This window comes from Physeter macrocephalus, chromosome 21 (assembly GCF_002837175.3).
Source record: "Physeter macrocephalus isolate SW-GA chromosome 21, ASM283717v5, whole genome shotgun sequence".
Taxonomy (NCBI): domain Eukaryota; kingdom Metazoa; phylum Chordata; class Mammalia; order Artiodactyla; family Physeteridae; genus Physeter; species Physeter macrocephalus.
Window position 1 is genome coordinate 32919724 of NC_041234.1, and position 27105 is coordinate 32946828.

Here is a 27105-nt window from a genome sequence, read left to right on the forward strand (position 1 = left end):
AAAAAAAAAAAAAAAAAAAAAAAAAAGAAATGAATCTTAAATTAATTGTTCCACTGGGAGCTGGGGGCTCCTGAAATGTCACCCTTTGGTGAAACATGACAGTCGATGGCCTAGCTAAGAGTTTGAGAAAATGTTTGAGAGTGTAGCTCTTGGCTTAGCTCTGTCCTCACCTTTGTGTTTTCTGTCCTTCCTATAAACCTGTTGGAGATAGGAGCTTGGGGGAAGCGTCAGATTTTTTGGGGGGGTGGGGTGGGGTGGAAAGAGTGGAAGAGCCAGGAGGAGGCTGGGAATCAGGGACCACCTCCCAGGAGGCTGGGAGGAAGCAGGCTGTGAAGTACTTTAGCCCCAGCCTGACTGCTGTTGTCCACTCTTCCAGGCCATAGGGGGCTAACGTGGCCGTAACTAGCCAGGGACTATCTGGGGGAATTACAGCAAGGTGGCCTTCCTTAAGCCAAGGACTGCACAGTATTGACTTAAAAACCAACCAACCAACAAACCAACCAACATAAAAGCAAAGTGCAGAATGAGTAGGCAAGCCTTCCACAGGTTAAGATTTAACCATTTTAAGTGTACAATTCAGTGGCCTTAGGTGCATCCACAATGTTGTGTAACTATCCCCGCTATTTCCCGAACCTTCTTCGTCATCCCCAACAGAAAGTGTGTGCCCATTAAACAATATGATCCCTATATCCTCCCCTCTCCCAGCCCTTGGAAACCTCTATTCTACTGGGAAGCTTCATTTTCTTTACTTTAAAAACCAAGCAGCAGCTCTGGGGCCCCAAAGGAAGAGCTGAAGGGAAAGGGTAGCCCTTAGGGAGGGGTCCTGGGCTTAAGAGAGTGTGGTTCTCGGTGACCCTGATGCTTGTTGCTGGAGACAGTTCCTTGACAGGAGCTGACGTGACCAAGTTTACCAAGCTGCACTGCTTCCCCCTGCTGGAGACGGCGCTCTTCTTCCTGATGTCATGGAGCACCTTCCTCTTGGCAGAAGCCTGTGGGTTTACCGGTGAGCAAGGCTGGTGTTCTGCCTTATGAATAATTTAGTTTCCCAGAGCTACGTATTTTTTAAAGGATAAGCTTTATTGTTTCAAACTCAGTTACATCTTTGAGTACTCATTCTAACTATAAGTAGATATTTAGCTGCAAAAGTTACTGTATATATTAACACCTTATTTGTATCCTCCCCTGGATTGCTTCGTTATTTTACAAACAGTAGCAATAACAAGCAAAATATATGTCCTTTTAAAGGTAATTTTGCTTCTACTCAGATGAGTGTGAGCACAGTTTTCCCTTGTTTTGTTTCTGGTCTGTTTAATCATTGCTTTTCAATACTGTGTTTTTATGGTGCCCGCTTCATAGATTATTAGTGTGAGTGATCATGTGGTTTTAGTTCCTCACATTCCCTCATTAAAAAAAATAAATCATTGGATTTTTCTATTAGAAAACTCAAATACAGTTACTATACATAATCCAGGTAATTCGGAAGTCCTTTTTATCGTCCTTTCAAAATATTGCAGCATATCTTTATATGCCTCACTTCCTTTAGAACTTGACAATCATCTGTAAATATATAGGCAAAGGCCCAGGTGTGTTCATCCTCTTAACCAACAAAATAGTCACCATTAACCAGAAATCTAGATGATCAGGGCCAGGATAATTGGACTAGCACTCTGGATCCATTTTGTCTGAAGCCCTGGACCATGCACTAATATAAAGCATTGGTTTGAAATTAAATTCTTTCATTCAGTGAACAGAGAGGAATATGACGAAAGTGTGTGATGGGCGCACACTTCACAGTCTCTTTGAGGGAATGAATGCTAAATGCCACATAGAGATGGCCAATTCAGTAGGAGTTTAGAAGAGGGGAGAGAATGCTCTTAAAACTGGAACAAGGGGGAAATCAGGGGCCTTGTCTTTGAAGGAGGGCAGGGTTGGGAGAAGCAAAGGTTGATATGAGAAGTGTGGGTAGCAGCAGCTTTCAGTAATAGGAAATTTTCAAAAACTTTCAGGAAGTTGGATATGCTGGGCTTGCCTACCTTAACTTTTTGTTTCAGGGAGGATTTTTTTCTGCTTCTTTTTTTCCCTCCATTGATTTTTTTTTTTAACTCTCTTGCCAGGCGTTGTAGCTGTCCTTTTCTGTGGAATCACACAAGCTCATTACACCTACAACAATCTGTCGGTGGAATCAAGAAGTCGAACGAAGCAGGTGAGGGAGAGGCCTGTGTCCCCACAAGTGACCTGCGAATACAAGGGAGGGGACCCACAGGGTTTACGGCTTCCTTTTCCCTTTTCATGCAGCTCTTTGAGGTGTTACACTTCCTGGCAGAGAACTTCATCTTCTCCTACATGGGCCTGGCGCTTTTTACCTTCCAGAAGCACGTTTTCAGCCCCGTTTTCATCATTGGAGCTTTTGTATCCTTTTTTTGGTTCCCCCATTTTCTACACAGAAAGAAGACCACTGCTGCGGAAGCTGTAACAACAATAATTTCTGGTTTGGCGGGGAGGTGACTGAGCCAGCACTGGTTCATGGTGTTTTTATGATGAGAAAAAGAAGGCTTAAGTGGTAAATATAAAGCTAAATGTATTTGATTTCAAGGACCGGTGTTGATTCTAGGGTTGCCCTTTCTGCATTTTCTGTGTAAGGTGGCCTTTCTGTTACACTGGTGATTGGCAGGTGGTAGTTTGTTTTTTAAAGCACCCTTCCTGGCAGAGCTAAAAATCGGCAACCCGTATCAGTCCCCAGAATTGTTTTTTTCTCATTGCCACGTGAATTCCAATCCAGGAGGTTCCCCGTTTGGAAGACCTGAAGGTTCTGTGTCTCTTGCTCTCAGCTGCACGTGGTTGCAATCAACCCTTCTTCTCGCCGCCCAGGGCAGCCTGCAGGCAGTGTGCATGCTTTCACCCAAGCTTCCGTATGATGACCCTTTTCTTTAACGCAAAAAAAAAAAAAAAAAAAAGAAATGGGGAGGAAGGGAAGATGAAATGGAGAAATACTAGGTTCTTTGATTTAGTCCCATCGTGAGAGCAGTTTTTGGAAGAGAGACACAGTTTTGGGGGTTGGCTCCTCTCAAGTGAGGAGAGATACGAATGCCCAGCAGTGCGTGGACAGCTGAGGGCTTTGCTCATTTGGCCTCAGATCCTGTTGTTTTCGTTAAAGTGAACTCTTCTGGGCCTCGGAACTATAGCAGTTCAGCTCAGCCTGGTGTTCCAAATTCTGAGCAGGAGTCCACTATTGCTGGTTATTCCCTTTTGCCTTTTCTGAGGTCTCATGGGTATCCTTAGATCTTGGGATGCTGGCCCCCCAAAAAGGAGTATTTTTCTCTTCCGGACTTCTCATTTATTGTGCAGGTGTAAATGATACTCACCAGGCAGCTAGAGAGCGACAGTGGCCTAATGCCATGCCAGAATCCTGCCCGTTAGAGTATTATCTGCTTCAGCTGGGGCTCATTTCTTAGATTTACACACTCAACAGACCAAGAGCTAAAGATCCAGTGGATCAGTGTTTTTATTCTTAAGAAAGACCTGGCATGTCATTTTGATTTGTATTCTTAGCACGGCATCCTGTGAGAGATAGTGAGAGTGCTGCCTTGTTTACAGCGCGAGGGCCTTGTTCAAGGGGGAGCCGGGGCCTCTGTGAATCCTGAAGGCTGCTTCCACTTGCGGACTTATGTGTGGCTCCTGGGATAGAATGTTATAAGCACGACCTCTTTCCTTCTGTTAAAAAGAAAACAAAACAGTAGCAAAAAAGGAAAAAAAAAAGAGAGCGATAGGAGAAGAAAAGTAGTTAGTATTTTATCCTAGAGAAGGCAGAAGACAGTCCCGCCCTCGCTTCTGTCTGAAACAGCTGCAGCTCCGGCAGCTGGTGGAAACGGAAGCTCCCTGTTCTTCTGGCTCCCACAGTGGTTTCCTCCTATGACCAGGGCAATGTGCATCTCTCTGCTGGGCTCTGTTCTAAACTCAGCAAGTGACGAATGACCGGTTTCCCTGAATTCTTTGGTTTGCACAGTAAGAGTTCCTCTTCCACACTCCTCCATTTCCATCTCTTACCTCCCCAAAGATATGTTAGCCACTTAGGCAGAGAAATCTCCCCAGGCTGATCCTTGTGAGGAATATGAATATGTCTTCATGGTAGGAATACTGTAAATTTCCCCACCTCTTATTTGTAGGATCTTCCTGGTCATACAAACCCCTGATGTTTACTTCCAACCAAAGCTTACGAGCTCACCCAGCAAGCTTTCTCTTTATAGTGTGACTCAGGGGTTAGTGATTTTTTCTTCTTGTGATTTTTTTTCTTCCAGTGGAGTCCAGCACGTTCTTTGCTTCTCTTAACTCCCCACCCCAGCCACAGCACCTTAGCTTATTTCTGGACTCATTTTTAGGTAGGTCGGAGACTTGGTCCATATCAGTTTAATCAAATCAAGAAGTTACAACAGTGTGTTTAACAGGCCAAAAATTGTCTCTGTGAGCCAGAAGGTTGGGAAAATTGGCCAGTGGAATCCCACTTGCTGCTGAGACTTGTTTGGCGGGAAATGAGACGGCCTGCCTTCTCTGTGCAACTCTCCTGATCACAGCAAGGTGTCATGGCATTCCTAAAATTCTCTGCTCAGTCACAGGTTGTGTGAAAGTGCCATCCTGGAAACCTGTTGGGCCCTTAACCTCCACCTGGCGGCCAGGTTGCCATCTTCCTGGGCAGAGCTGCACACATCTACCCGCTCTCCTTCTTCCTCAACTTGGGTAGAAGGCACAAGATTGGCTGGAATTTTCAACACATGATGATGTTTTCAGGTAAAAAAAAATGTAAATAAAATGAGTTTTATTAACTTTCTATGGAGTAAAAGAAATAAAATATACTCACATGAGCAAGATGAACCCCAAACTGGAAGATAACAGCTGTGATAGTTCTACTTGACTACACTGTCTCCCAAATGCTTCCTCTTCACTACAAAGCTGAGAAGAAGAGTGGAGAAGCCACTGAGGGGACAGAGGACAATAAAGAAATATGTGGAGATAAAGAAAGGAGAGAGCAATTGGCATGAGGTAGATGGTGCAGTGAGAGTGGAAAGCATCCGACTTTATAGACGAGACCCAAGTAAGAGCATCTCTGTAAAGTAGAGGGAGGAGATAGGCAAAAGGCCACCGTGACCCTTAAAGGTGCCTCTGTCCGGGAAGGGGGAGGGGCTGTACAAGAGGCAAAGTGAGTAGCAGCCCTTTACTGCCCCACAGTAGTTCTTGGAGGCCTCAGAGAGTCATACTGAAATCACACGAGCAGGCACTGCTCAGCAAAGCAGTTGCTTTGTCTAGCTCTTGCTTGCATCTGCACTTAAGTACACAGCCCGCCTTAATGATTTCCTTTCACTCTGACACACATATAACGAGCATCCTCGTTATATAAGTCACACTTCAAGGTTGTGGAGGGTACAGAAACCCACCTCCTTCTAGGAGGTCACAGTCCACTGGGGGGATACAGGTGTACAAAGAGCTAAGTTTCTCCCAAGAGAGGCTGGTGAATTGCACAAGAGAGGCTGGTGAATTGCACAAAAGAAAAGCAGGGCCCAGGGCCATCTTCGCCAAGGGGTAGCCTTCGAACTGGGCTTAGATGCAGTGGCATTTCAGGAGGTGGCAGGTTGGAAGGGCAGGAAAGCATTGCTGTGTGTGGCTTTTTCAGGGAAGGGTAGCAGTCTGGTTTAAATGTGAGACACATGGGATAATGCAGAACGAGGGTGAGGTTGGAAAGGGAAATTGCATGTAAACTGGCGCAAGCCTTCAGGTTGCATCTGAATCACCTGTTGGGCCGGTTAAAAGCAGATTGCTGGGCCCCACCACCGGAGTGTGATTCTGAGGGTATGGGGTGAGCCCCGAGAATTTGCATCTCTAACATCTTCTCGGCTGCTGCTGCTGCTACAGCTGGTTTGAGGACCACACTTCGAGAATCATTGCTGGAGTCTAGACCACGGAGAAGCTCCAGTGCTATGCCAAAGAGTTGGGCTTTTATCCAAGAGCAGCTGGGAAACATTAGAGGTTTCTGAGCAGGGCAATGACAGACCAGATCGTCCATACATATTAGAAAAATGCCAGTGGAAGGAGAAAGATGAATTGGAGATAGCTCAGTCACCTAGATAAACTTTTAAGTGTGTTCATTATCTTCTGTGCTAAAAGGTTGAGAAGTACACAGTGCTGTTTAAAGATATCTCCTATCAAAATTATTTTCTGCTGGGAGAAATCTGGCTTTCAAAAGGAACTCATTCTTGAAGGCTATGAAAGAAATACCTGAGGTTTCACCTTCATATTGCTTACAGTGTTTACCTAATAAAGAAGAATGGAGCACACGTTGTCTCTCTCTGGCCCTCAAGTTTTCTTCTTTGAGACAACGTCCATTTAAAGGTTTAAATATTAAGTGGTGTCATAGCTGGCTGTAGAGTGGTCTAGATGTGTGTCAGTATTTGACTAGGACAGATTAATAGAGAACATCAACTTTGCTCTATTTTTTAATGTACATTTTACTGAATCACTCTTTAGTGAATTGTGAAGTTCTCAGGTTAATGAAATTGTGAAATTATTGGAAAAGGTGGGAAAATATGTGAATAAATATACTGAGTATTAATTTTTCAGTCTCATAATATACACACAGTCTTACCCATGGTGAATAGGAATTTATACTAGATAGCTATTAAAGACCATGGATTAAGTCTTTACTATAGAACAAATTAGGAGCATGGTATGGGGAAGGAACAAAAGAGCTTAGAAAGAGAAGCTCTAGAACATAAAAATGTGGCTGTAGATCAGGGGTCAGCAAATTTGGTTGCTGCCTGTTTTCATCTACCCCATGGGCTAAGAATGGCTTTTACAGATGAATATTTGCAACCTATTTGATGATCGGGGACACTAACTTTGAAACCCAATTAACTGAAACCTCCCACCCCCAGAAGAATTCCATTCTTTTCACTAGTAGACCTGGATTACAATAAATTGAACTCATTATTATAATAATTATTATTACTTATTATAATTACTTATTATAGTTTTATAACATGGTACTTAACATATTATACTTATAGTAAAAAAGTTTTGTGGAAATTTGTTTTCTCTCTTTTATGTAAGTACCTACATAACATCCTTGGTTTTTCCTCTTGGCCCACAAAGCCTAAAATAGTATCTGACACTTTACAGAAAACGTCACCAACTCCTGATATAGATCAGGTTATATTGTTACTTCTCTGCCTGGCTTTGCTAAGGAAATGCTGAGCTGTTTTGTGCATTTCACGTACTCATACCTAGCCTGCTTCTTAAGTTTATAATGACTCTTTAGTGCTTGGGTAGTGCTTGGATCACAGACTTACAGAGCTTATATGATTATTTATGATTTATATTTCTTTTTGGTTCATGTTATTAGCAGGAGAATTATTTCGGTAATAAAAGAGTGTTATTATTCTAAAATGTGCTATAGAAAGCGGTGCAGTGTTTTTCCCATTGCATTTGGGCATTTTGCAAAAGAAAACTTCAAATAGGAGGAAATCCTATTCCTTTAAAGTTATTTTCTGTATAAAACAACTCGACTTCTGAAGCATAAGCAGATACAATTTATTAGCCCCAAGTGGCAGCAGTGGATTTGAGGACACATCGTTATTTATCCTTATGACAGGAGAGCTTCCTCTTTGGTCCCTGCAGGCCTCAGGGGAGCGATGGCATTTGCACTGGCCATCCGAGACACGGCATCCTACGCACGCCAGATGATGTTCACGACCACCCTCCTCATTGTCTTCTTCACCGTCTGGATCATTGGTGGAGGCACGACGCCCATGTTGTCATGGCTTAATATAAGGTCGGTTTGAAACCAAGGCCAGTTTTGTGTCTAACTATGTGACTATTCCCATGCAGGGGATGCTACGTACAGCTTAGTGCATGGAAGGCTTTTATAGTTTCTTGTTTTGTTTGGGGAAGGATTAAAAATTTAAAAACAATAAATAAAAATTCAGAGTATTGAATTTCCCACGAGAAAAAAAAATCATTAAACTGTTTGTGGGTACAAAAACACAAGGAATTAGAAACACCTGGACCTTGCTAGTGCCGCGACATTAGGGCAAGAATTCAAAAAGTCTTAAAGCTGCAGGAGAGAGAATAGACATAGCTGCTGGCAATGTCTGGCATTTCACATTCCTTTGAAATCAAACCTAAGGCCTTGAAAAATAAGCTCATCAGCTGGAAATAAAGGGAGGCCATTAGAGTTTTGTTTTAGGAGGAAACTGTATGCTGCGTCTCTTCTTGCTTTAGTGCACAGAAGAGGTGATATTTCCTGCATAACCCTCATTTCTTGCAACCTCATGGATGTCCCCGGCCTGTGGTTTTGTAGCTGTGTCAGGATGGAGGGTCATTGACCCAAGTTTGATTTTTTTTTAAGAGCATTGGAATTGCAAACTGTGCTTGTGAGCTCCAGCACCTTACAGTAAAGAGGACATTGGAACAGGGGTCAGGAGACCCACAGCCTAACTCTGACCCTGGTTTAAGACAAGCTCCTCATGTCTTTCGGCCTCTGTATTCCTTCATGTTAAATAAAAGCGTGCTGTCACCTTTGCTCCAGGTCCCTGCAGCTCTAAGTGTGCTCTCTGCGTCATCGAAAGTGCTCTTGCCACTTGCCTCAGTTTCAGATCTGCAAAGGGTGAACATGCTGGGAATGAGAAGACTTGGGTGGTGCATAGGTGTGAAGAATTCTCTGAAAAGCCACAAGATGGCAATGTTTTTTTTTTCTTTCTCTGCTGGCTGTTTGTTCAGGGCTGGCAACTGCGGAGTACACCTAGCTTGGAGGAGGGAGAAACCGACAAGGATCTTGCAGTCATCCTTGCGGTCAGGGAGGAAACTGGGATTTGAGAGAATAGTCTCCCTCTTCTGGAACGTTTATATTGATGGGAGGCAGGGATTCCTGGGCGTGGCCACTGCCGGCTGCACCATTTCTGGGTTAGTGGGTCTCAGCCTCAGATCTGAGTGGGTCTGCAGAACCTGGGTGGGCTTATCAGTAAGAGTCTTACAATAGCTAACATTTGTGCTGCAGTTGTTGGTTGAGATGCCAATACGTACATGAAGATAATCCTCATAGCATTCCTATAAGGGAGCTGCTACTATTATTTTCATTTTAGAGCTGAGGAAACTGAGGCACAGAGCAATAACTTGCCCAAGGTCACAAAGCTTTAAGCGGGCAAGCTGGGATTTGAACCCAGGCACACTCTTAGCTACTGTGCTATACTGCCCGAAAGGTTTGCTGTGTTAGGGACCGTTTCATGTTGTAAAATTCAGGATGATTAAAATTTCAGTTTCCTGGCGTGAACCTCAAGTCATATTAAGGAAGATAATTCATCTGTGGAAGTAGAAATCTGAAGAAGAAAATGTACAGATTTTTGGCTTTAAACTTGAGACATAAGATGGTATCATCTTTGTTCTGTGTAGCAGAATAAGAGCAAGAAAGGAGGTTTACCCTGTACAGAGTTGAGAATCTTTGCATTTGGTGACCTCTCTGAGATTACTTCCTGCTCCTATTTATTTGGTTACCCAGTAGGTGCCCTGGATGCTCAGAGCCTGGTTGAATCGTGTTTGTTTTTCAGGCTATTTCATAAGTTCCTTTCTGACCGCCCCCCCCCCCACCGCCAACACATACAGGACCAAATAACTTTCCACTGAGAGTAGACAGTTGACTTGTGACATTTTGCACTTCTCATAACCCTTTTCAAAAAATGGGCCATTGAAGTAGTCCTACCCAGAGCCGGGAGCGTGGGCTACTTTCCCTGATGCGTGCAAGCTGTATATGTACACATATAGTAACTGGATTGTTGTGAAAATATTAGTGGGATATATAGATAGCACATAGAACATAACAGCTAGCACATGGTGAGAGGTCAGGAAATGACTGCGTATGAGAGATCCAGTTTCTCCCATATCCTTGCCAGCATTTGGTGTTGACACTTTTTTATTTTAGTTGTTCTAATAGGTATGTGGGGATACCTCATTGTGGTCTTAATTTGCATTTCTCATGGCGGATGATGTTGAATATCTCTTCATGTGCTTATTTGCCATTCAAATAAGCAATGGTGAAATATCTGTTCAAGGTTTTTGTCCATTTTCTAATTGGATTATTTGGTTTTTTAATTGAGTTTTGTCAATTCTTTATTTGTTCTAGATACTAGTCTGTTATCAGGTATGTGGTTTGCAAATATTTTCTCCTAGTCTGTAGCTTGTCTTTTAACCCTTTTAACAGTCTGTCATAGAGCAGAACTTTTAATTTTAATGAAATGCAACTTATTTATTTATTTATTTATTTATTTTTAACATCATGGTTTTGGTGTTATGTCTAAGGACTCTTCATCAAGCCCTAGGTCCCAAAGATTTTCTTCTGTGTTATCTTCTAAAAGTTTTTTAGTTTTATGCTTTACATTTAAATCTGTGATCCATCTTAAGTTAATTTTTATATTAGACATGAGGTTTAGGTTGAGGTTTTATTTTATTTTATTTGACTATGGCTATCCAACTGTTTCAGCACAATTTGTAAGAGAGACTGTCCTTACTCCATTGAATTACTTTTCCTCCTTTGCCAGAAATCGGTTGGCTGTATGCATTCGGGTCTGTTTCTATTCTGCTCTGTTGATTTATGTGTCTGTACCTCCACCAGTACCACACTTTTGATAACTATGGTTATATAATAAGCTTGAGCATCAGGCAGAGTGGGTCCTCCCACTTCATTCTTTTTTCAAAATTGTCATAGCTCTTCTAATTCCTTTCTATATACATTTTAGAATAAGCTTGTCTACATCTTAGAAAAAAACTTGTGCTGGGATTTTCATAGGAATTGTGTTAAACCTGTATATCAATTTGGGGAGAATTGACATCTTTACCTTATTCAGTCTTCCAATCCATGAACATGGCATGTTTCTCCATTTATTTATGTCTTCTTTGATTTCTTTTAGCAGTATTTTATAGTTTTCAGCATAGAATGCCGGTGTGTGTTAGAGTTATGTCTTGAGTATTTCTTCTTCATTTTGAGCTATTTTAAATGTTATTCTGTCTTCATTTTCAGTTTCTGTGTGTTCATTGCCAGGATATAGAAATATGGCTGGTTTTTGTAGGTTGACCTTGTATCCTGACACCTTGCCAGTTTCACTTATTAGTTCTAGGAGAGTTTGTTTTTGTTTTTATAAATTCTTTGGGACTTTCTCTGTAGACCGTCAGATCATTTGCAAATAGCGACAGTTTCATTTTTTCCTTTCCAACCAGTGTGCTATTTCCTTCTCTTAACTTACTGGCTCTGGCTAGGACCATCAGTACTATGTTAAATAAGAGTGATGTGAGCAGACATCCTTGCTTTGTTCCGGATCTTAAGGGGAAAGCATTCAGTCTTTCGCCAGTAAGTGTGATGTTAGCTGTAGGGTTTTTGTAGATGTTCATCAAGTTGAGGAAGTTCCCATCTATTGCTAGTTTTCTGAGCGTTTTATCATGAACAGGTGTTGAATTTTATCAAATGCTTTTCTGTATCAATTGATATGATCATATGATTTTTCTTGTTTAGCCTGTTTTTGGGGTTTTTTTCGGTGAATTTTATTTATTTTTTTTAACATCTTTATTGGAGTATAACTGTTTTACAATGGTGTGTTAGTTTCTGCTTTACAACAAAGTGAGTCAGTTATACATATACATATGTTCCCGTAAGAAGGAATGTTATTTACTTATTTTTTGCGGTACACGGGCCTCTCACTGTTGTGGCCCCTCCCCCTGCGGAGCACAGGCTCCGGACGCGCAGGCTCAGCGGCCATGGCTCACGGGCCCAGCCGCTCCACGGCATGTGGGATCTTCCCGGACCGGGGCACGAACCCGCGTCCCCTGCATTGGCAGGCGGACTCTCAACCACTGCGCCACCAGGGAAGCCCTAGCCTGTTAATATGATAGGTTACATTGAGTAATTTTCAAATATTGAACCACGCTTGCTTGTTAAACCCCACTTGGTTGTGGTGTATAAATAAATGTTTTACATATTGCTGAATTCTGTTAACTAATATGTTGTTAAGGATTTGGGATACCGGTCTGTAGTGTTCTTTTTTCATACTGCCTTTGATTTGGTATCAGGGTAATCTGGCCTCTCAAAATGAGTTGGGACATTTTTCCTACTCTTCTGTTCTCTGGAAGAGGTTGTTTAGAATTGGTGTTAATTCTTCCTGAAGGTTTTATGGAATCCTCCAGTGAAACCCGACTGGTCCTGGAGTCTTCTTTTCCAGGAGTTTTATTATATAAATTACGAAGCCAATTTCTTTAACAGCTATATCTCATATTGGTGAGTTGTGGCAGTTTGTGAAATTGTTCATTTTCATCTAATTGTCATGTTTATGTTGTTCATAGCATAACCTTATTATTGTTCTTATGTCTGTGAGATCTGTAGTGATATCCCATGTTTCATTCATGACACAGTATTGTTAATTTGCATCTTCTCTCTTTTTTTTTCTTTCAGTCTTGCTAGAGGTTTGTCTATTTTAATGATCTTTTCAAAGAACTAGCTTTTTATTTCATTGATTTTCTGTATTGTTTCTCTGTTTTCAATTTCAGTCTGCTTCTATCTTTATTAGTTCCTTCTTTCTGTCCAACTCTACCCAGATAGTGTAATGAAGCAAAGTGTGCCATTGGTGAAAAATACATATGGTGTCAGTTCATTGCGTGCTTTTCAGATGTGTATAAATAGTGATATGTTAGAGGTAGAAACTGACATTTATGGAGATTACATCAAAAGAAATTCCCTCAGAAATAAGGTAATGAGACTGATTGGTTTTTGTGGCTTGCGCTTGTGGTGTTACTTAATGGCCACGAATCATTTATGTGGACCAGGTTCTTATTCTAAAATGATTCGGAAACCCCCTGAACTTCAGTGTGGTGTTTTGACATCTGTGAACTCAGTAAGATCAGTACCTAGTTGTTTCTTACTTCTCCAGGCTGCTGACAGAGGTCCTGATCAGCTGCTAAGTGGCTGCCCAGAAGTCAGAAGCCCAGGGTAGGACTTGGAGTTCCTCCATAAATAATTAGGAGTTAGCTATGACTTTTAACCATGGCTAATTTCTAGTCTGTGTATAATATAAAATGAATATAACCACAAATCCAAAGCCAGGTCACTGCTTTCCAGAAATCCAACTTATCTTTTAAAATTGGAATTTTGTGATTGCTATTTTTTTAAATTATTTCTTTAACCATTTAAAAAATTGAAATATAGTTAATTTATTACAATGTTGTGTTAGTTTCAGGAGTACAGCAAAGTGATTCACCATCCATGTTGCTGCAAATGGCATTATTTCATTCTTTTTCGTGGCTGAGTAATATCGTGTGTGTGTGTGTGTGTGTGTGTGTGTGTGTGTGTGTGTGTACATATATGATGGACATTTAGGTTGCTTCCATGTCTTGGCTATTGTAAATAGTGCTGCAATGAACATTGGGGTGCATGTGTATTTTTTTGTTTTGTTTTGTTTTTTGGCCACACCACACGGCTTGTGGGATCTCAGCTTCCCAACCAGGGATTAAACCCGGGTCACAGCATTGAAAGCCCGGAATCCTAACCACGGGGGCCCCCAGTGAACTCCCGCATGTATCTTTTCGAATTATACTTTTCTCCAGATATATGCCCAGGAGTGGGATTGCTAGATCCTACGGTAATTCTACTTTTAGTTTTTAAGGAACCTCCATACTGTTCTCCTTAGTGGCTGCACCAATTTACATTCCCACCAACAGTGGAGGAGGGTTCCCTTTTCTCCACACCCTCTCCAGCATTTATTATTTGTAGACTTTTTAATGATGGCCATTCTGACCGGTGTGAGGTGATAACCTCATTGTAGTTTTGATTTGCATTTCTCTAATGATTAGCGATGTTGAGCATGTGATTGCTATTTTAAAACATAATGGCAAAATGCTCAAATTGCTTTCTGGTAATAAACAAACTACGTACCATTTTTCTTAGTCTCTTGAGCAAGTTGTTGTTATTCACAAAGGTTGTAATTTTGGCAACTTGAAAAAACCATCAGATGCGCAGATTCAGCAGATGAGTCTCATCTAAGTCCTGAGCACATTTTGGTGGCCTGGTGGCTGTCCTCTTGGAAGGCCCAGCTTCAAGTGACACACCAATGAAGTGGTGGTGATTGTGGGGGGTTAATGGCATACACCCAGGCAGCCAAATGAACAGGATAACCTTCATTACCCCAGAGTGCAGCAGTACAATCACTCAAGGACAAGTAAGGTCACTCTGCTAGGTATAATCCTGTCACACTGAGAGTTTAAGATAAAGCTCTTTAAATATAAATTAAGGAATAAAAGCAGGGAGAAGCCCTGAGATCTTTATGTAATAGCATTTGTTACTGGATATTTTAAAAGAATTTAAAGACGCCACCTTGTAGTCAAAGGCAATATCCTGTGAGGGGTAGAGCTAGGGCTCTGGGATCTAACAGCTTCAGTTGCAATCTTGGTTCCAGCATTTTCTACCTTTGTGACCTTGGGCAACTTATTTAACCTCTCTTGCTCTCAGTTTCCTGTCTGGGTAAATGGGGATGATAACAGTGTGAAGATAAAATGTGATACCAAATAAACATGATAAAGAATTCTGCCATTAAATGTACCATCTGGCACATGGAAAGCATTTAGTGTATTTTAGCTATAACATTATCATTGCTAATCATAACCGTAATACTGCTGCTATTATTATTATTATTACTAGTGAATCTTACATTAATGGAATCCAGCTTGCTTTTCTGGAATTTGTTATAATTTTTCAATACTATAGTCTGGTTTAAGTCACATTCTGAACATATACCTAATTAAAAGTACCACCTTAAGAAGCATCATGTTCTCACTTGCTTATTTCAGGGCATACTAATAGCATGAGTATTTGGGCATTGTCTAGCACGGTGTTTCTCAACCTTTTTTTTCCATCGCTGCCCCTCTGAATAAGAGCCTTTAAAAATGTTCTTTTTATCTACCTCTTCCACTGAAATTTTAATACCACAGATCTATATATCTGTTTATGTACTATGGTGCTTTAGAGGGCTACAAACCACTGTAATATCTAAAAAAAATTTTTTGTCCCATAGGAACCGATTTTCATGACCCTGGGGTCTATATCACCCCCCACTGAGAATGCAGGACTTAGAGTAGAGGTTCTCAGCTATGGGCAGTTTTGCCCTCTTGGGACATTTGGCAATGTCTGGAGACATTTTTGGTTGCTCCAGCTGGAGGTGGGTGCTACTGGTGGTATATTGCAGGTAGAGGCCAGGGCCCAAAATGTCAGTCAGTAGTGCTGAGGTTGTGAAACCCTGCTCTTAGTATGATGGTGTAATTCAAATGTAGTCTGAATAACCCGGCAATTATTAAGGGAGGTGAAAATAGACCATGTCAACTCTTGAAGCCATAAGGTAAAGAGAATAGCAGAAGTTGGGTTCCTGACCTTCGGGTACAACCCATGGACAGTGTGATTACTTGTCTAGAAAAAAAGGCCATTTTATTTTCTGTTTTTGCTGTTTTCAGTAATACAGTGTTCTTTCTGTCAAATATGTGTAAAACTGTGTGTAGACACTTCAAATATATGTTTAATAACAACTTTCTGTTTTCTAGTTTTTGTATGGATGTGTCTTGCTTTATAAAACAGATGAATTCCTGAAAAATTGTATGAAGTCATTTTCTATGAGTTGCATTTATTACTCTGATTTCATTACGTTATATTTTGAGAGGCTTGTCTTCATTCCTAATCAATCCTCATTTGACCTGGCTGCTAACATTGTTGCTTTTGATGTAAATTTAGCAGCCTCTCTGGGTTTTTGAGAACAGGGGGACAGTTTAAGAGGGGGTGCAGATTTTATTCTTTGATGGACATGGTCCAGGTCCTGTGCCCAGAGCTCCTAGCTCCCCTGTTGTCCTCGTCACACTCACGTTCCCTTCTTCTGCTGCCCAGAGTTGGCGTCGAGGAACCCTCCGAAGAGGACCAGAACGAACACCGCTGGCAGTACTTCAGGTGACACAGGGCATCCTCAGAAACAAATTAACTGGGCCTGGCTTTTCTCCTCTTTCTAACCTGAGATGTTTCTCTTTATGCTGTTTGTCTCTTTCTTCCTTCCCCGTGTGTGCCAACCGTCTGCCCCTTTTCGAAAAGGGACAGGAGGTCCGGTTAATCATTATTCTACCCTCCTCTGGGCTGATTGATGTGTTGGTGTTCCTGAGAGCCTGTCCCCCCTCGTCCCATTTTGGACAGTGTGTGGCACCACAGCTGGAGTTGGCGAGTCTCTCCGTGTACAGCTGAGCTTAGTGTTAAGAGCAGCCCATTTTCAGAGCCACAAACGCTTTCCCCACAAAATTCTGCTTGTGATCTAGTAAACAAGGCTTTTAACTCATAAAGAGAACTCGAACTTTGTATTTCAGCCATGACTGGGGTATGTTTTATACCATCTTAATTAAGCACCAATGCTGTTTAACTTTTTAAGTATGAATTTGTGTACTTGTACCTTATCGTGGTGAATCAGAAGATACAAAAAGCAGATTTTTCTTTAAATCAGAAGATAATGAAAGACTCTTCTAATGCAATTTGTTTCTCAGTGTCCATCCAAGTTTATGATTTGATTATGCCTAAGGGTGGTGATTTTGGGCTATCAGAGTAAAGACGTTAGTGTTTCTTCTTTCCTTTCCATATCTTTAACTGGCATGCTTTCTTCCTGATCTGATTCTGGGTGCTGGTATATAAATCAAACACAAAACAGGCTTGAACTCTGTTCTTCTCGTTGTGAAAGTGTTTTACTCTCTGAGGACAGTGGTAAAAGCAGCAGTACCTGTCATGGGGCATGAATCTTGGGATATTGCCAGGCCCCAATGTAAACTGTAATGACATGCGTATAATTAATTGAAGCATTTAAGTTCCCTGGATTCACACTTTTTTCTACTGTTTAAAATACACACACACACACACACACACAAATTCATTTTCAGAGACCTGACTGTAACTACCAGTTAAGTAGCAGGGGAAATCCTTTCCTTTGAAATATCCAACCTTCAAGAAGGAAGGTCCCTCAGGCAAAGTGCAAGTTATTACACTTGGGACATGAGAGAATTCAGATTCTGATCTGTTTGTTGTTCAAGGTTTTATATGAACGTGTGTGTCTCATAGTCTCATATTCCCCAAATTATTTAGGACCTCAGCCATTCCAATTAAAAAGTAAAAACCTGTTGATTAAATCTAGCTTCTAAAATTTCTGAAATTTCATGGCATTTTATATGGTGGTTAATCTGAATGTACATACTATATCAAAAGGGAAATGATTCATTTTTTGTATTCATTCCAGAATGAGCACATCAGTGTGATAGCTTTATTTTCTCATTTGGTATGGGATTACCACATTTGTCTTATTCTTAATGAAAGTAAGGATAATTCAGTTCATTCTGGAAGAAAAGACTGTTGTATGTGCTTAGATGAGCTCAACCCTGATGTATCAGGGGAGTGCTAAAATATGATGTAATAAAACAGCACAGAAGTTTTAGATTTATATAGTGGCCTAGATCAAAAGCGTTATAACAGGTCAGGAGGGAAATATATATTGTGGACAGTTTCCTGAAACCAGGAATTTCAGAAAGTTAACGAACCCTAAGTCTTCTGAAGCACTGTACTTAAAATACTGTATCTGGTCTTTCTTGCTGCCCAGCACACCACCACACGCCCTGCCCCAACGGTGAGGCCCTTTGTAGGGGGTCCATTATCATCCTTGGGGATTGGTCCAAGAGGCCCTCAACCCTGCCAGAAAAGTAATCATTCAATTGTCCTGAAGTAAACAGCCTTGAATGGGGAAAGAAATCGCAGAACACCATCTGTGTCGCAAGTCCCCTGGTCTGTTTTCTTTTTTTTTTTTTTTTAACTTTATTTATTTTTTTAACATCTTTATTGGAGTAAAACTGTTTTACAATGGTGTGTTAGTTTCTGCTTTACAACAAAGTGAATCAGTTATACATATACGTATGTTCCCATATCTCTTCCCTCTTGCATCTCCCTCCCTCCCACCCTCCCTATCCCACCCCTCTAGGTGGTCACAAAGCACCGAGCTGACCTCCCTGTGCTATGCAGCTGCTTCCCACTAGCTATCTATTTTACTTTGGTAGTATATATAACTCCATGCCACTCTCTCACTTCGTCCCAGCTTACCTTTCCCCCTCCCCATGTCCTCAAGTCCATTCTCTACATCTGTGTCTTTATTCCTGTCCTGCGCCTAGGTTCTTCAGAACATCTTTTTTTTTTTTTTTTAGATTCCATATATATGTCTTAGCATATGGTATTTGTTTTTCCCTTTCTGATTTATTTCACTCTGTAGGACAGACCCTGTGTCCATCCACCACACTACACATAACTCAGTTTCGTTTCCTTTTATGGCTGAGTAATATTCCATTTTATATATGTGCCACATCTTTAATGAACATTGTGGTACATGACTCTTTTGGAATTATGGTTTTCTCAGGGTATATGCCCAGTAGTGGGGTTGCTGGGTCGTATCGTACTTCTATTTGTAGTTTTTTAAGGAACCTCCATACTGTTCTCAAAGGATACCATAAACAAGACCAAAAGACAGCCCTCAGAATGGGAGAAAATATTTGCAAACGAAGCAACTGACAAAGGATTAATCTCCAAAATTTATAAGCAACTCATGCAGCTCAACAACAAAAAAACAAACAACCCAATCCAAAAATGGGCAGAAGCCCTGGTCTGTTTTCTTTTGGCATTTAAAACCCAGTAGCAAGCTGGGAAGCAGGTTTACTTTCTCCTGTTCTGCACTTATGTCAGTAGCAGGGACCTCCGAGACCCTCCAAGGGGCCCTCCCAAGTTACTCCACCTGTGGGAGCGCCCCAGAGGTCTTTGGAGGCTCTGAGTGGGCCAGGAGTTGGGCTGCATCTCAGGCAGGTAGTTGGTAGCAAGTGGCTGCAGCAAGGATCAGAACTGCCCTGGCAGAGGGAGGGAAAAGCAAGGAACGGGGGCTCTGGGTAGGCCTGCGCTCAGAACTGCAGGTTTCCAGGGGATGTGCACAACCGGATCTGAGGATGGCTGTCTTGGTTGGAATTTAGTTAACCGTATGTTTCAGTTAACTAGCATTTTTCTCCTTGCCCTTCACTTTTAGGAGGAAAACCTCAACCAAATATTCTAAGATTTATCTGGGATTAAAAAACCCTTGTAATTACTAGACTCTGTATCTACCTATTTACCTATTATAGCACCCTATGTCCATGAATCTTTACAATTTGTGATTTTTCAGACCCTGGAGTAATATGAGGATCCCGAATCATCATTATTAGTAAATTAGATTAAATTATAGAGACAGGAAATTGTACTCACATATTTGTGAAATGTTTTCACCAAAGATATAATTAAATATTGTTTTTAAGTTGTGAAAAATTTTAAATCTGTAAAAAAATCTGAAAGAATAGAGCAATGAATATCCAAGTTCTAACCTGGATGCGCCAATTGTTAACATTTTGTCATACATTTTTGGGTCATTTTTTGTCTCTCTCTCTCTCTCTCTCTCTCAACCATTTCCGAGTACCTCAGAGTACGTTATAGACATCATGACTTTCTACCCCTAAATACTTCAGCATGTATCCCCTAGGAATCTAGTCTTCTACATAATCACAGTATACTTATCACACCTGAGAAAGTAACATGAATTTTATACACACACACAGGATCCAGGATCCAATCAAAGTTTCCTTTGGTTGTCATCTTTTTTTTTTTTTTTAAATTCAGGCCTGTGGTGGCTCCATGCCCCTCCTCCCACTCCTTGCCACTGTGTGCTCTGACTGACCTGGTTGTCACCTCTTTAGTCTCTTTTAATCTAGAACAATCCTCCCCTCCTCCTTTTTGTCTCTTATGACATTGAGGGTTTTTTTTTTAAGGAGTCAGGATTTTCAGGATAGTTGTCTTGCATAATGCCCTACAAAGTGGATTTTTAAAATTTGTTTTCCTCTTGAGTAGAGATAGATAATCATTTTGGGGGGGGGCAAAAATAATGTAAAAGTGATGTTATACTTTCTTGTTGCATCATATCAGGTGGTGCATGTTGTCAGGCTGTCCTTTTATTAGTGATGTTAAATTTGATCACTTTAGACACACACCAGGTCTCTCCATAAAAGCACTGTTTCCCTTTGTAACTAAAAAGTTACCTGTAGAGTGATCCTTTAACATCATATGAATAGTCAGATTCCCAACAACCTTTTACCCACTGGTAAAATTGTCTCAAAACAATTATTACACTGTGAGGGGCAAGTGGTGATTTTCTAATCCTGTCATTCCTTTCATGTTTATGACAATTATCTGTATAGAAGAGCTTTCAGCGGGTTTTCAATCTTATTTTCTATACCGAGGAAGTGAGAAATCTCTCCATTGTCTAAGTAATCAGTTCAAGCAAATTTTTACTTAATATTTGTGGGACTACAGAGTTGCGTCTCTGCAGGATCCCAGCAGGAATCTTGGGTATTATCACTGAGAAGGCAGAAGGAAGCAGATAGTTGTCATTTTTTTTGGCAGAGAAAAAAGTGATGCTAGAGAGACATGGCTGGAATTAGTACTTTCTAGAATCTGCACTGTGCAATTTGGTAGCCACTAGACACGTGGCTGATTAAATTTAAATTAATTAAAATGAAATAAAACTTAAAATGCAGTTCCTCAGTCATATTAACTACATTTCAAGTGCACAGTGGCCACATGTGGCTGGTGGCTACCACATTGGACAGCGCAGATCTAGAATACTGCCATCACTGCAGAAAGTTCTGTTGGATGATGTGCATCTAGAATCACTCTCAAGTTCCCCCAAGCAAAATGTCGAACCAGTTTGGGATGAGGTTAGGGTGGCCCTGATTTTGTGAGTTTATCAGGTTATTCCAATGTTTCGTACTCCATTGTTTGAATTCTGGCCTGGCCATGTGGGCCCAGGATAATAGATGAATTCCTCTTATGTTTCCAGGACTTGAATGAAAATAGTCAAAACCTAGTCTTTATAAGCAGTTCTTGTTAAACAGAATTTAATTCTTTTAAACAATTTTTTTTTTCTCCTAGCAGAGGTTAGTTGAAAGAATAGAGGGGGCTAGACTTCGTTTGGAAGCTGTTATTATGTTTGGCTTTATTTTCTTCATTGTAGGACAAGGCACACTTAAGCCTTTTCTCTTACCCATAGGGATCCTATTTCACTTAGGCTGATAAAATCCATTTGTTTTATCTTTACTGCGTGGAAGCCACTTACAAAGGCAATACACCTGTTTCAAAATTCACAGTAGAGAAAGGAGAGACTGTCCGTGGCAGATATGAACTGCTGTGCTCTTGGCCATCCTGCCCGCCGTGCCCTTCAGATCACATCATCTCGTTGCTCCTGCCCCACAACAGCCTCTCTGTGGTTAGGCAGAAGGCTGCCGTGTCACCAGGCGTTCCGGTAGGCTGTCTGGGAGACAGACTGGTAACCAGTGCTCTGCCTGTCTCTCTGAGGCTTTACTGGGGAGCTCATCTATGCAAATTAGTCTGCCATGAAGTGGCTCCATGCGGCTGTAGAATCCACAGAACAAGGCCTAATGTTGGATTCCTAGCTGTTGGTCTTACAGATCTGACACCATATAGAGGACTTTTCTCTATGGAACATACATTAGAGACTCTCAAAACAGGTGAGAGTTAAAGATCAACAGCTAGGAATTCAGTGTGACCTCTCCTCTACCACTTCAGTATGTTAGACACTTTGGGAGCACCAAGGCTCTCATGTGACCTCTGTGGGTAGTCCTGGGGCCCCAGAATATTTCATTTCCAAAAAAATCTCTGTGAGGTTTGTTGCTCAAAAGTCCCTGGATAATGTCCAGCTGTGAGGTCAAGCCTCCAGGCCTCAGAAACCCCTGCCAGAAATTGACCTCTAGACACAGCAAAGTCAATCTAATTCACTACAAAGATTCCATCAAACCTCAGGCCTGTGGGGAGGAAATCTGGCGCCAGGTACACTATAGGTTTTGACAGAGTGCTCAGAACAGGGCCTGGCTCGGTAGGCACTCAGTAAATATTTGCTGAATGCATGAGTTCATCTCGTGGTTTTTAAACTTTGCCTTCAGCAAAATATGGGGTGACTGTTCCCTTTCCTTCTGTATCTCCTCACCCCTGTCCAGGGGGCACGCACCTTGGCTTAGTGCTCAGCAAGCCTGGAGTAAAACAGAGTGGAGGTTGCCAGTATGTCTGTGTTGTCTTCTATTCCTCCTTTCCATTAGTCTCTTTTCTCAAGATATATCCTGGGCATCACAGGTGGAGAAGCGGGAGGGAGAGGAGGAAAAATAAGGCACACATGGGGCTTTGCACATCCACTGTCTGCTCATCGGAGTCAGCGCCCTGGTGCCAGACAGCAAATAACACACGTGGTCAAGGCCATTCAGCACCTCTCTTCAAGCTCAAATCAGACCTGCTGAAAGCTGTGTTTTCTACTTGGCTTTTATGATACCAGCCACTCTTTGCAATATTGGAGGGAACAAGGAAAGTAGAGAATTTTCCTGGCATCTTTGTCTCCTCCTCCACTGCCCCGTGTTATCCATGTCATCAGTGCCACAGTTCTCTGCCTTAGAATGAGGAAGGTTCAAGGATAAAGAATTAACAGATACATAGGGCAACAGCTGGTATGTTGCTAAGCCAAGTCAGCTTACCCTAGTGCTTTCATGGAATTCGTTATAAGTGGATTGTGCCACCTTGCTTTTTCTTTCTGTCTTCAGTTGCTGATCTCAAACGTGTGAGTTCTCAGGTCATCTGTGCTGCAGGAGGATGCGGGGCCACCAGGATAGAAAGTTAATGATACGCATGCTGAAATATTTAGGGGAAGTGTACGGATGTCTGCGACTTTATTTGAATTCATCCAGAAAATAAGGTGGATGATAGAGAGAGGGCTAGGTATGTAATAAAGAAAATACAGCAAAATGTTAATGGTAGAATCTAGGTGAGAGGTATACAGGTGTTCACTATAAATTCTTTCAGAACTTACCTGGATATGTGAAAAATTCCATAACAAAAGGTTAGGAAGTAAAAGCAGGTCAGAGGCGAGTAAGGAAGCAGCAGAGAGGAAGAGACCTGGGGCAGCAGGACCCACCTTTTGCTACCTGGGACCATCTGGTGCAGGAAGGCAGGCGGACAGTTTGCCTGCTGGTGCCGTTCTCCAGAGGTCTTCCTTAAGGTGTCAGCACACAGGTTGATTGCCCGGCCTACCCCTGGGATCGGATGTGGTGTATGACCTCTTTCGCACGACTTTTGCATGACAGCCTTCCCCTTCTTTTAGCTAACCACTCCTTCCGCCTTGGGAAGATGGTCAGCCTCTTGGCTACTTTCAGCCAGCCTGGTTGCTATGGTCCAAGCTAATACTCTCTGTTTTTCTCCTTGTCTTTCTCTCTGATGACTTATAGAGTTGGTGTTGATCCAGATCAAGACCCACCACCCAACAATGACAGCTTCCAAGTCTTACAAGGGGTAAGTCACAAGAGATGCTTCTTCCCAGGGAGGTGTTATTAAAAATAGCTAAAATTTATTGAACGTTTACTACACGCCAAGCAGTTTACGTGGATTCCCTCATTGTGGTCTTGACAACAACCTTATGAAGTAGGAACTGTTATCCCCAGTTTACAGATTAGAAGCTGAAGTTTGAGAGTTGAAGTGAGTCATCTAAGCTCAGAGAATTAGAAAATGATGGAGGCAGGATTTGACTCCAAAGTCCCTGTTCTTTTTTTTTTTTTGCATTACGCGGGCCTCTCACTGTTGTGGCCTCTCCCGTTGTGGAGCACAGGCTCCGGACGTGCAGGCTCAGCGGCCATGGCCCACGGGCCCCGCCGCTCCGCGGCACGTGGGATCCGCCCGGACCGGGGCACGAACCCACGTCCCCCGCATCGGCAGGCGGACCCTCAACCACTGCGCCACCAGGGAAGCCCCAAAGTCCCTGTTCTTAAACAACATATTAAGGGGCCAAAAAGTGTGTTTAAGCTGACTCCCTACCTTCCAAGAACGGATATATGGATACATTGGTGATTGGCTCACGGTAACTGGTTCTGGGAAGGAAAGGGATGTGATCAACTCTCCAGCCCAGGGAATCTGAGCAAGAGAGGAGGGGCGCTGGGTGACAGCGCGGCAGTAGCAGAGCAGCAGCCCTCAGCCCCATAGGCGATGAAGGTCACAGCAAGGCTAACGGTTAAGGTTTGGGCAGGATGGTGGTGGCAGTGACAGCCTGGAGTGGAAGCTGTAGAAGCAGGTGAGGGCAAGAGCTCTATGGCCGCATCTCGTGTGACAGCAGGGAAGAGTTCCTGCTGCCACAGAGAATCCTGGTGGAGACCGGGGTGGGGCGGGGGTGGTTGTGGTTGGGGGAAGAGGCACGTGCTGGTCCTTGGTTTTGCCATCTGCTCCGGTCACTCTTGCAGCATAATGCACTGCCCCAAACATAGGAAGGAAAGTGAACAACAATTTCGTATCCACATGCATTCTCTAGGTTTGGAAAGGGCATAGTTGGGACAGCTTGCCTTTGCTCCATGAAGAAACCTGGGGGTAACTCAACAGCTGGGAGCTGGAATCATCCAAAGGCTCATTCACTCATATGTCTGGCGCCTGGGCTGGGAGGACTCAGACTAGGACCGGTGACTAGAATGCCTGTGAGGGCTTCTCCATGGCCTCAGGGTATGGGACTTTGTATGTGATGGCTCAGGCTTCCAAAAGCCCGTGTCCCAGCAAGCAGGGTGGAGACTATGTGGCCCTTTCTGGCCTAACCTTGGAAGTCACACAGCATCACTTCCGTGACTTTCTCTTGGTTACAACAAGTTGCTAGGGCCAGCCCAGATTCAGCGGGAGGAGATAGAGACCATCACCTCTGGATGGGAGGAGCATAAATGAAGTGGCAGCCATGTTCTAAAGCTGCCGCATCAGCCCTGTTGTGGGGCTGGTGGGCTCATTCTGCCTCCAGGTTTTGCTCCTTCCACAGGCCTGCGTTTCCTGGGCAGGCAAGGTGGGGGAAGGGAAAGTCACAATAGGAGCAGAGATTTGTTTCCAAAATGGTATTATTTGGCCTTGGGAGTGAAGAACAAAGCCATGTTGAGTGTTTCTTTTTCTTTCAGTCAGCTTTGCATCACACTCATCATTGCACTTAATCCCAAATCCAGTCTGCATGTCTTAGATGCCCTAGGATCTTCTAAATGACTCCAGCTACCAAATCAGATTTAACACATCTCGCAAAATGTGGTGCCGTGTGGGGCCCAGGGGCGCCACCACAGCTTTCTCTGAGGGTGGTCACAGCCTGATGAGCCATTCTTGGGTTGATGCCCCTTAAGGGACACAAAGCCATGACCTCTGAAAGTTCTAGGCATTTTGGGAAGAGCTTTCAGTGAGCTTCACTTGGAGACTTGGTGCCCACTTTAATGGTGCTCCAGAAGACCTTTGCGACTATGTTAGAATTGGCCATTGTGCCAGTTGGGAACATGTGGTTTCAATGAGAAGCTCTTTTTGAAAAGTTGCTATTTGACTCGAGCTTTGATTAAGGACTTTAGAAAACAGGGGTTCAGGAACTGTGCACCTGGCAGCCAATTTAGAGTCTGACAGTTTGGGTTCCCCCAAACTGGGATCTGAGGAAACCTGGGTGAAATTCATGATGGACATCCTCATTTCACCGAAGGGAAAATAATGGCTCCGGTAGGATACGTATCCTCCATAGACCTGTGGCCAGTCAAGTTAATTTTGTAAGAAAAACAGGTCACTGCCAGGTGGATATCGAGGGTTTGGGGCAATTTCATCTTGACAGTTCCAAGTTGGTCAACCCTGCCCCCCTCCCCCCGACCATTTTGCTGTTTTCCATTGCTTCTGCCTCTGGACTCAAGCATCTGTGAAAGGAAATACGTGAAATGGTTCGGTTGGTTTCATGTAGCTGAACTTACTATGTCTCAGAGACAGTGGGCTTGTAACTAGACTTAGTAACAAACTTGCTGTGGAAATGTTTGAAAAGCAGTGGGTCCTAAATGCCTAGGGTTCTGGCAGTGCATTTAGTCCATGCAGTGATAGCTAAGGTAGCACCCCCAGCCTCAGGCAGGGTGAACACTGGAAACCGCCCTTTGGGCCAATTTTGACCAGGCAGGTGGCAGCCACTTCCGCTGCACTCCCAATGGCGCCCCTTTGGCTGGCCCTGGTCAGGAGCTGTGTCACACCTTCGCTTTAACCGCCCTACTTCCAAACCTCATACGCAGTCTTGCAGAGGGCCCTCAAAGGCAGTTCTGTTGGCATTTTGAAAGTCTTTCAAGATTACTGTCAGAGGGAAGAGATATGGGAACATATGTATATGTATAACTGATTCACTTTGTTATAGAGCAGAAACTAACACACCATTGTAAAGCAATTATACTCCAATAAAGATGTTAAAAAAAAGATTGCTGTCAGACTGGAAAAAAAAGGCAAACTTCAAGTTCAGCTCTTCAGGACAGCTTCTGAAAAATGACTCATGCCCTCATGCAGAAAGGGCCTCATTTCTCCAAGTCCTCCTGACCTGACTTCTTGATCCAGTAAGCCCTTAACAACAGGGCTGGGAGCACTCAGTGGTCATGAGAAACCAGTAAAACAGAGAACTAAATGGGCTTCTCAGTTTTGGGTGAAACCCTGGGTTCCTTGCAGCTTCCGCTGAAATGGATCCAGGTCACATGCTCAATGTTGTCATGAAACTGAAATCAGAGGTGGGGGAAGTCCAGATGTTTGTTCCCCATCTTGCTAAAAGCAAACAAACAAACAAAAAAGTGATGTTTGACGGGAAAGCACAATTTATAAGGAGCACGATTTTCCTCACCGGTCCTAGAAGCCCAAGGTTATAAGCCGAGTCATGGCTACAGAGCCACAGAATATTAGCTCATGTGGGCGAAAGAAGGGAGCTGTTGGACAGAACTTTTGGCTCTTTGTGAGGGAAGCATAAGAATATCGTGGATAGACTTCAGCTTCATGTCCCTGGCAAGTTTGACTCATTAGAACAAAACAAAACAAAAAACTCAGCTGCTTTGTTTCTGCAGAGGTCTTGGTGACTTTGCAACCAAAACAAAAACAAGCCCAGCTGGAGGCAAGCTGCCTGGGCCTGGGGG

The 27105-nt window shown here is 42.7% G+C and overlaps 2 protein-coding genes across 2 annotated transcripts in view; one reads left to right on the top strand and one right to left on the bottom strand.

Moving 5' to 3' along the window:
- The window catches only part of SLC9A7 (solute carrier family 9 member A7), a 147532-nt gene that overhangs the window by 97995 nt on the left and 22432 nt on the right, over positions 1-27105 (top strand). The window contains exons 8-14 of the mRNA XM_024116911.3: positions 898-1003; positions 2115-2203; positions 2296-2409; positions 4671-4782; positions 7663-7816; positions 15944-16003; positions 23422-23485. Of these exons, the coding sequence (XP_023972679.1) occupies positions 898-1003; positions 2115-2203; positions 2296-2409; positions 4671-4782; positions 7663-7816; positions 15944-16003; positions 23422-23485 (699 nt within the window). The remainder of the gene's footprint in view (positions 1-897; positions 1004-2114; positions 2204-2295; positions 2410-4670; positions 4783-7662; positions 7817-15943; positions 16004-23421; positions 23486-27105) is intronic.
- Positions 3492-27105, bottom strand: part of CHST7 (carbohydrate sulfotransferase 7) — a 79001-nt gene continuing 55387 nt past the window's right edge. The window contains exon 3 of the mRNA XM_007121965.2: positions 3492-3661. The gene's annotated coding sequence lies outside the window, so the exon portion shown is untranslated. The remainder of the gene's footprint in view (positions 3662-27105) is intronic.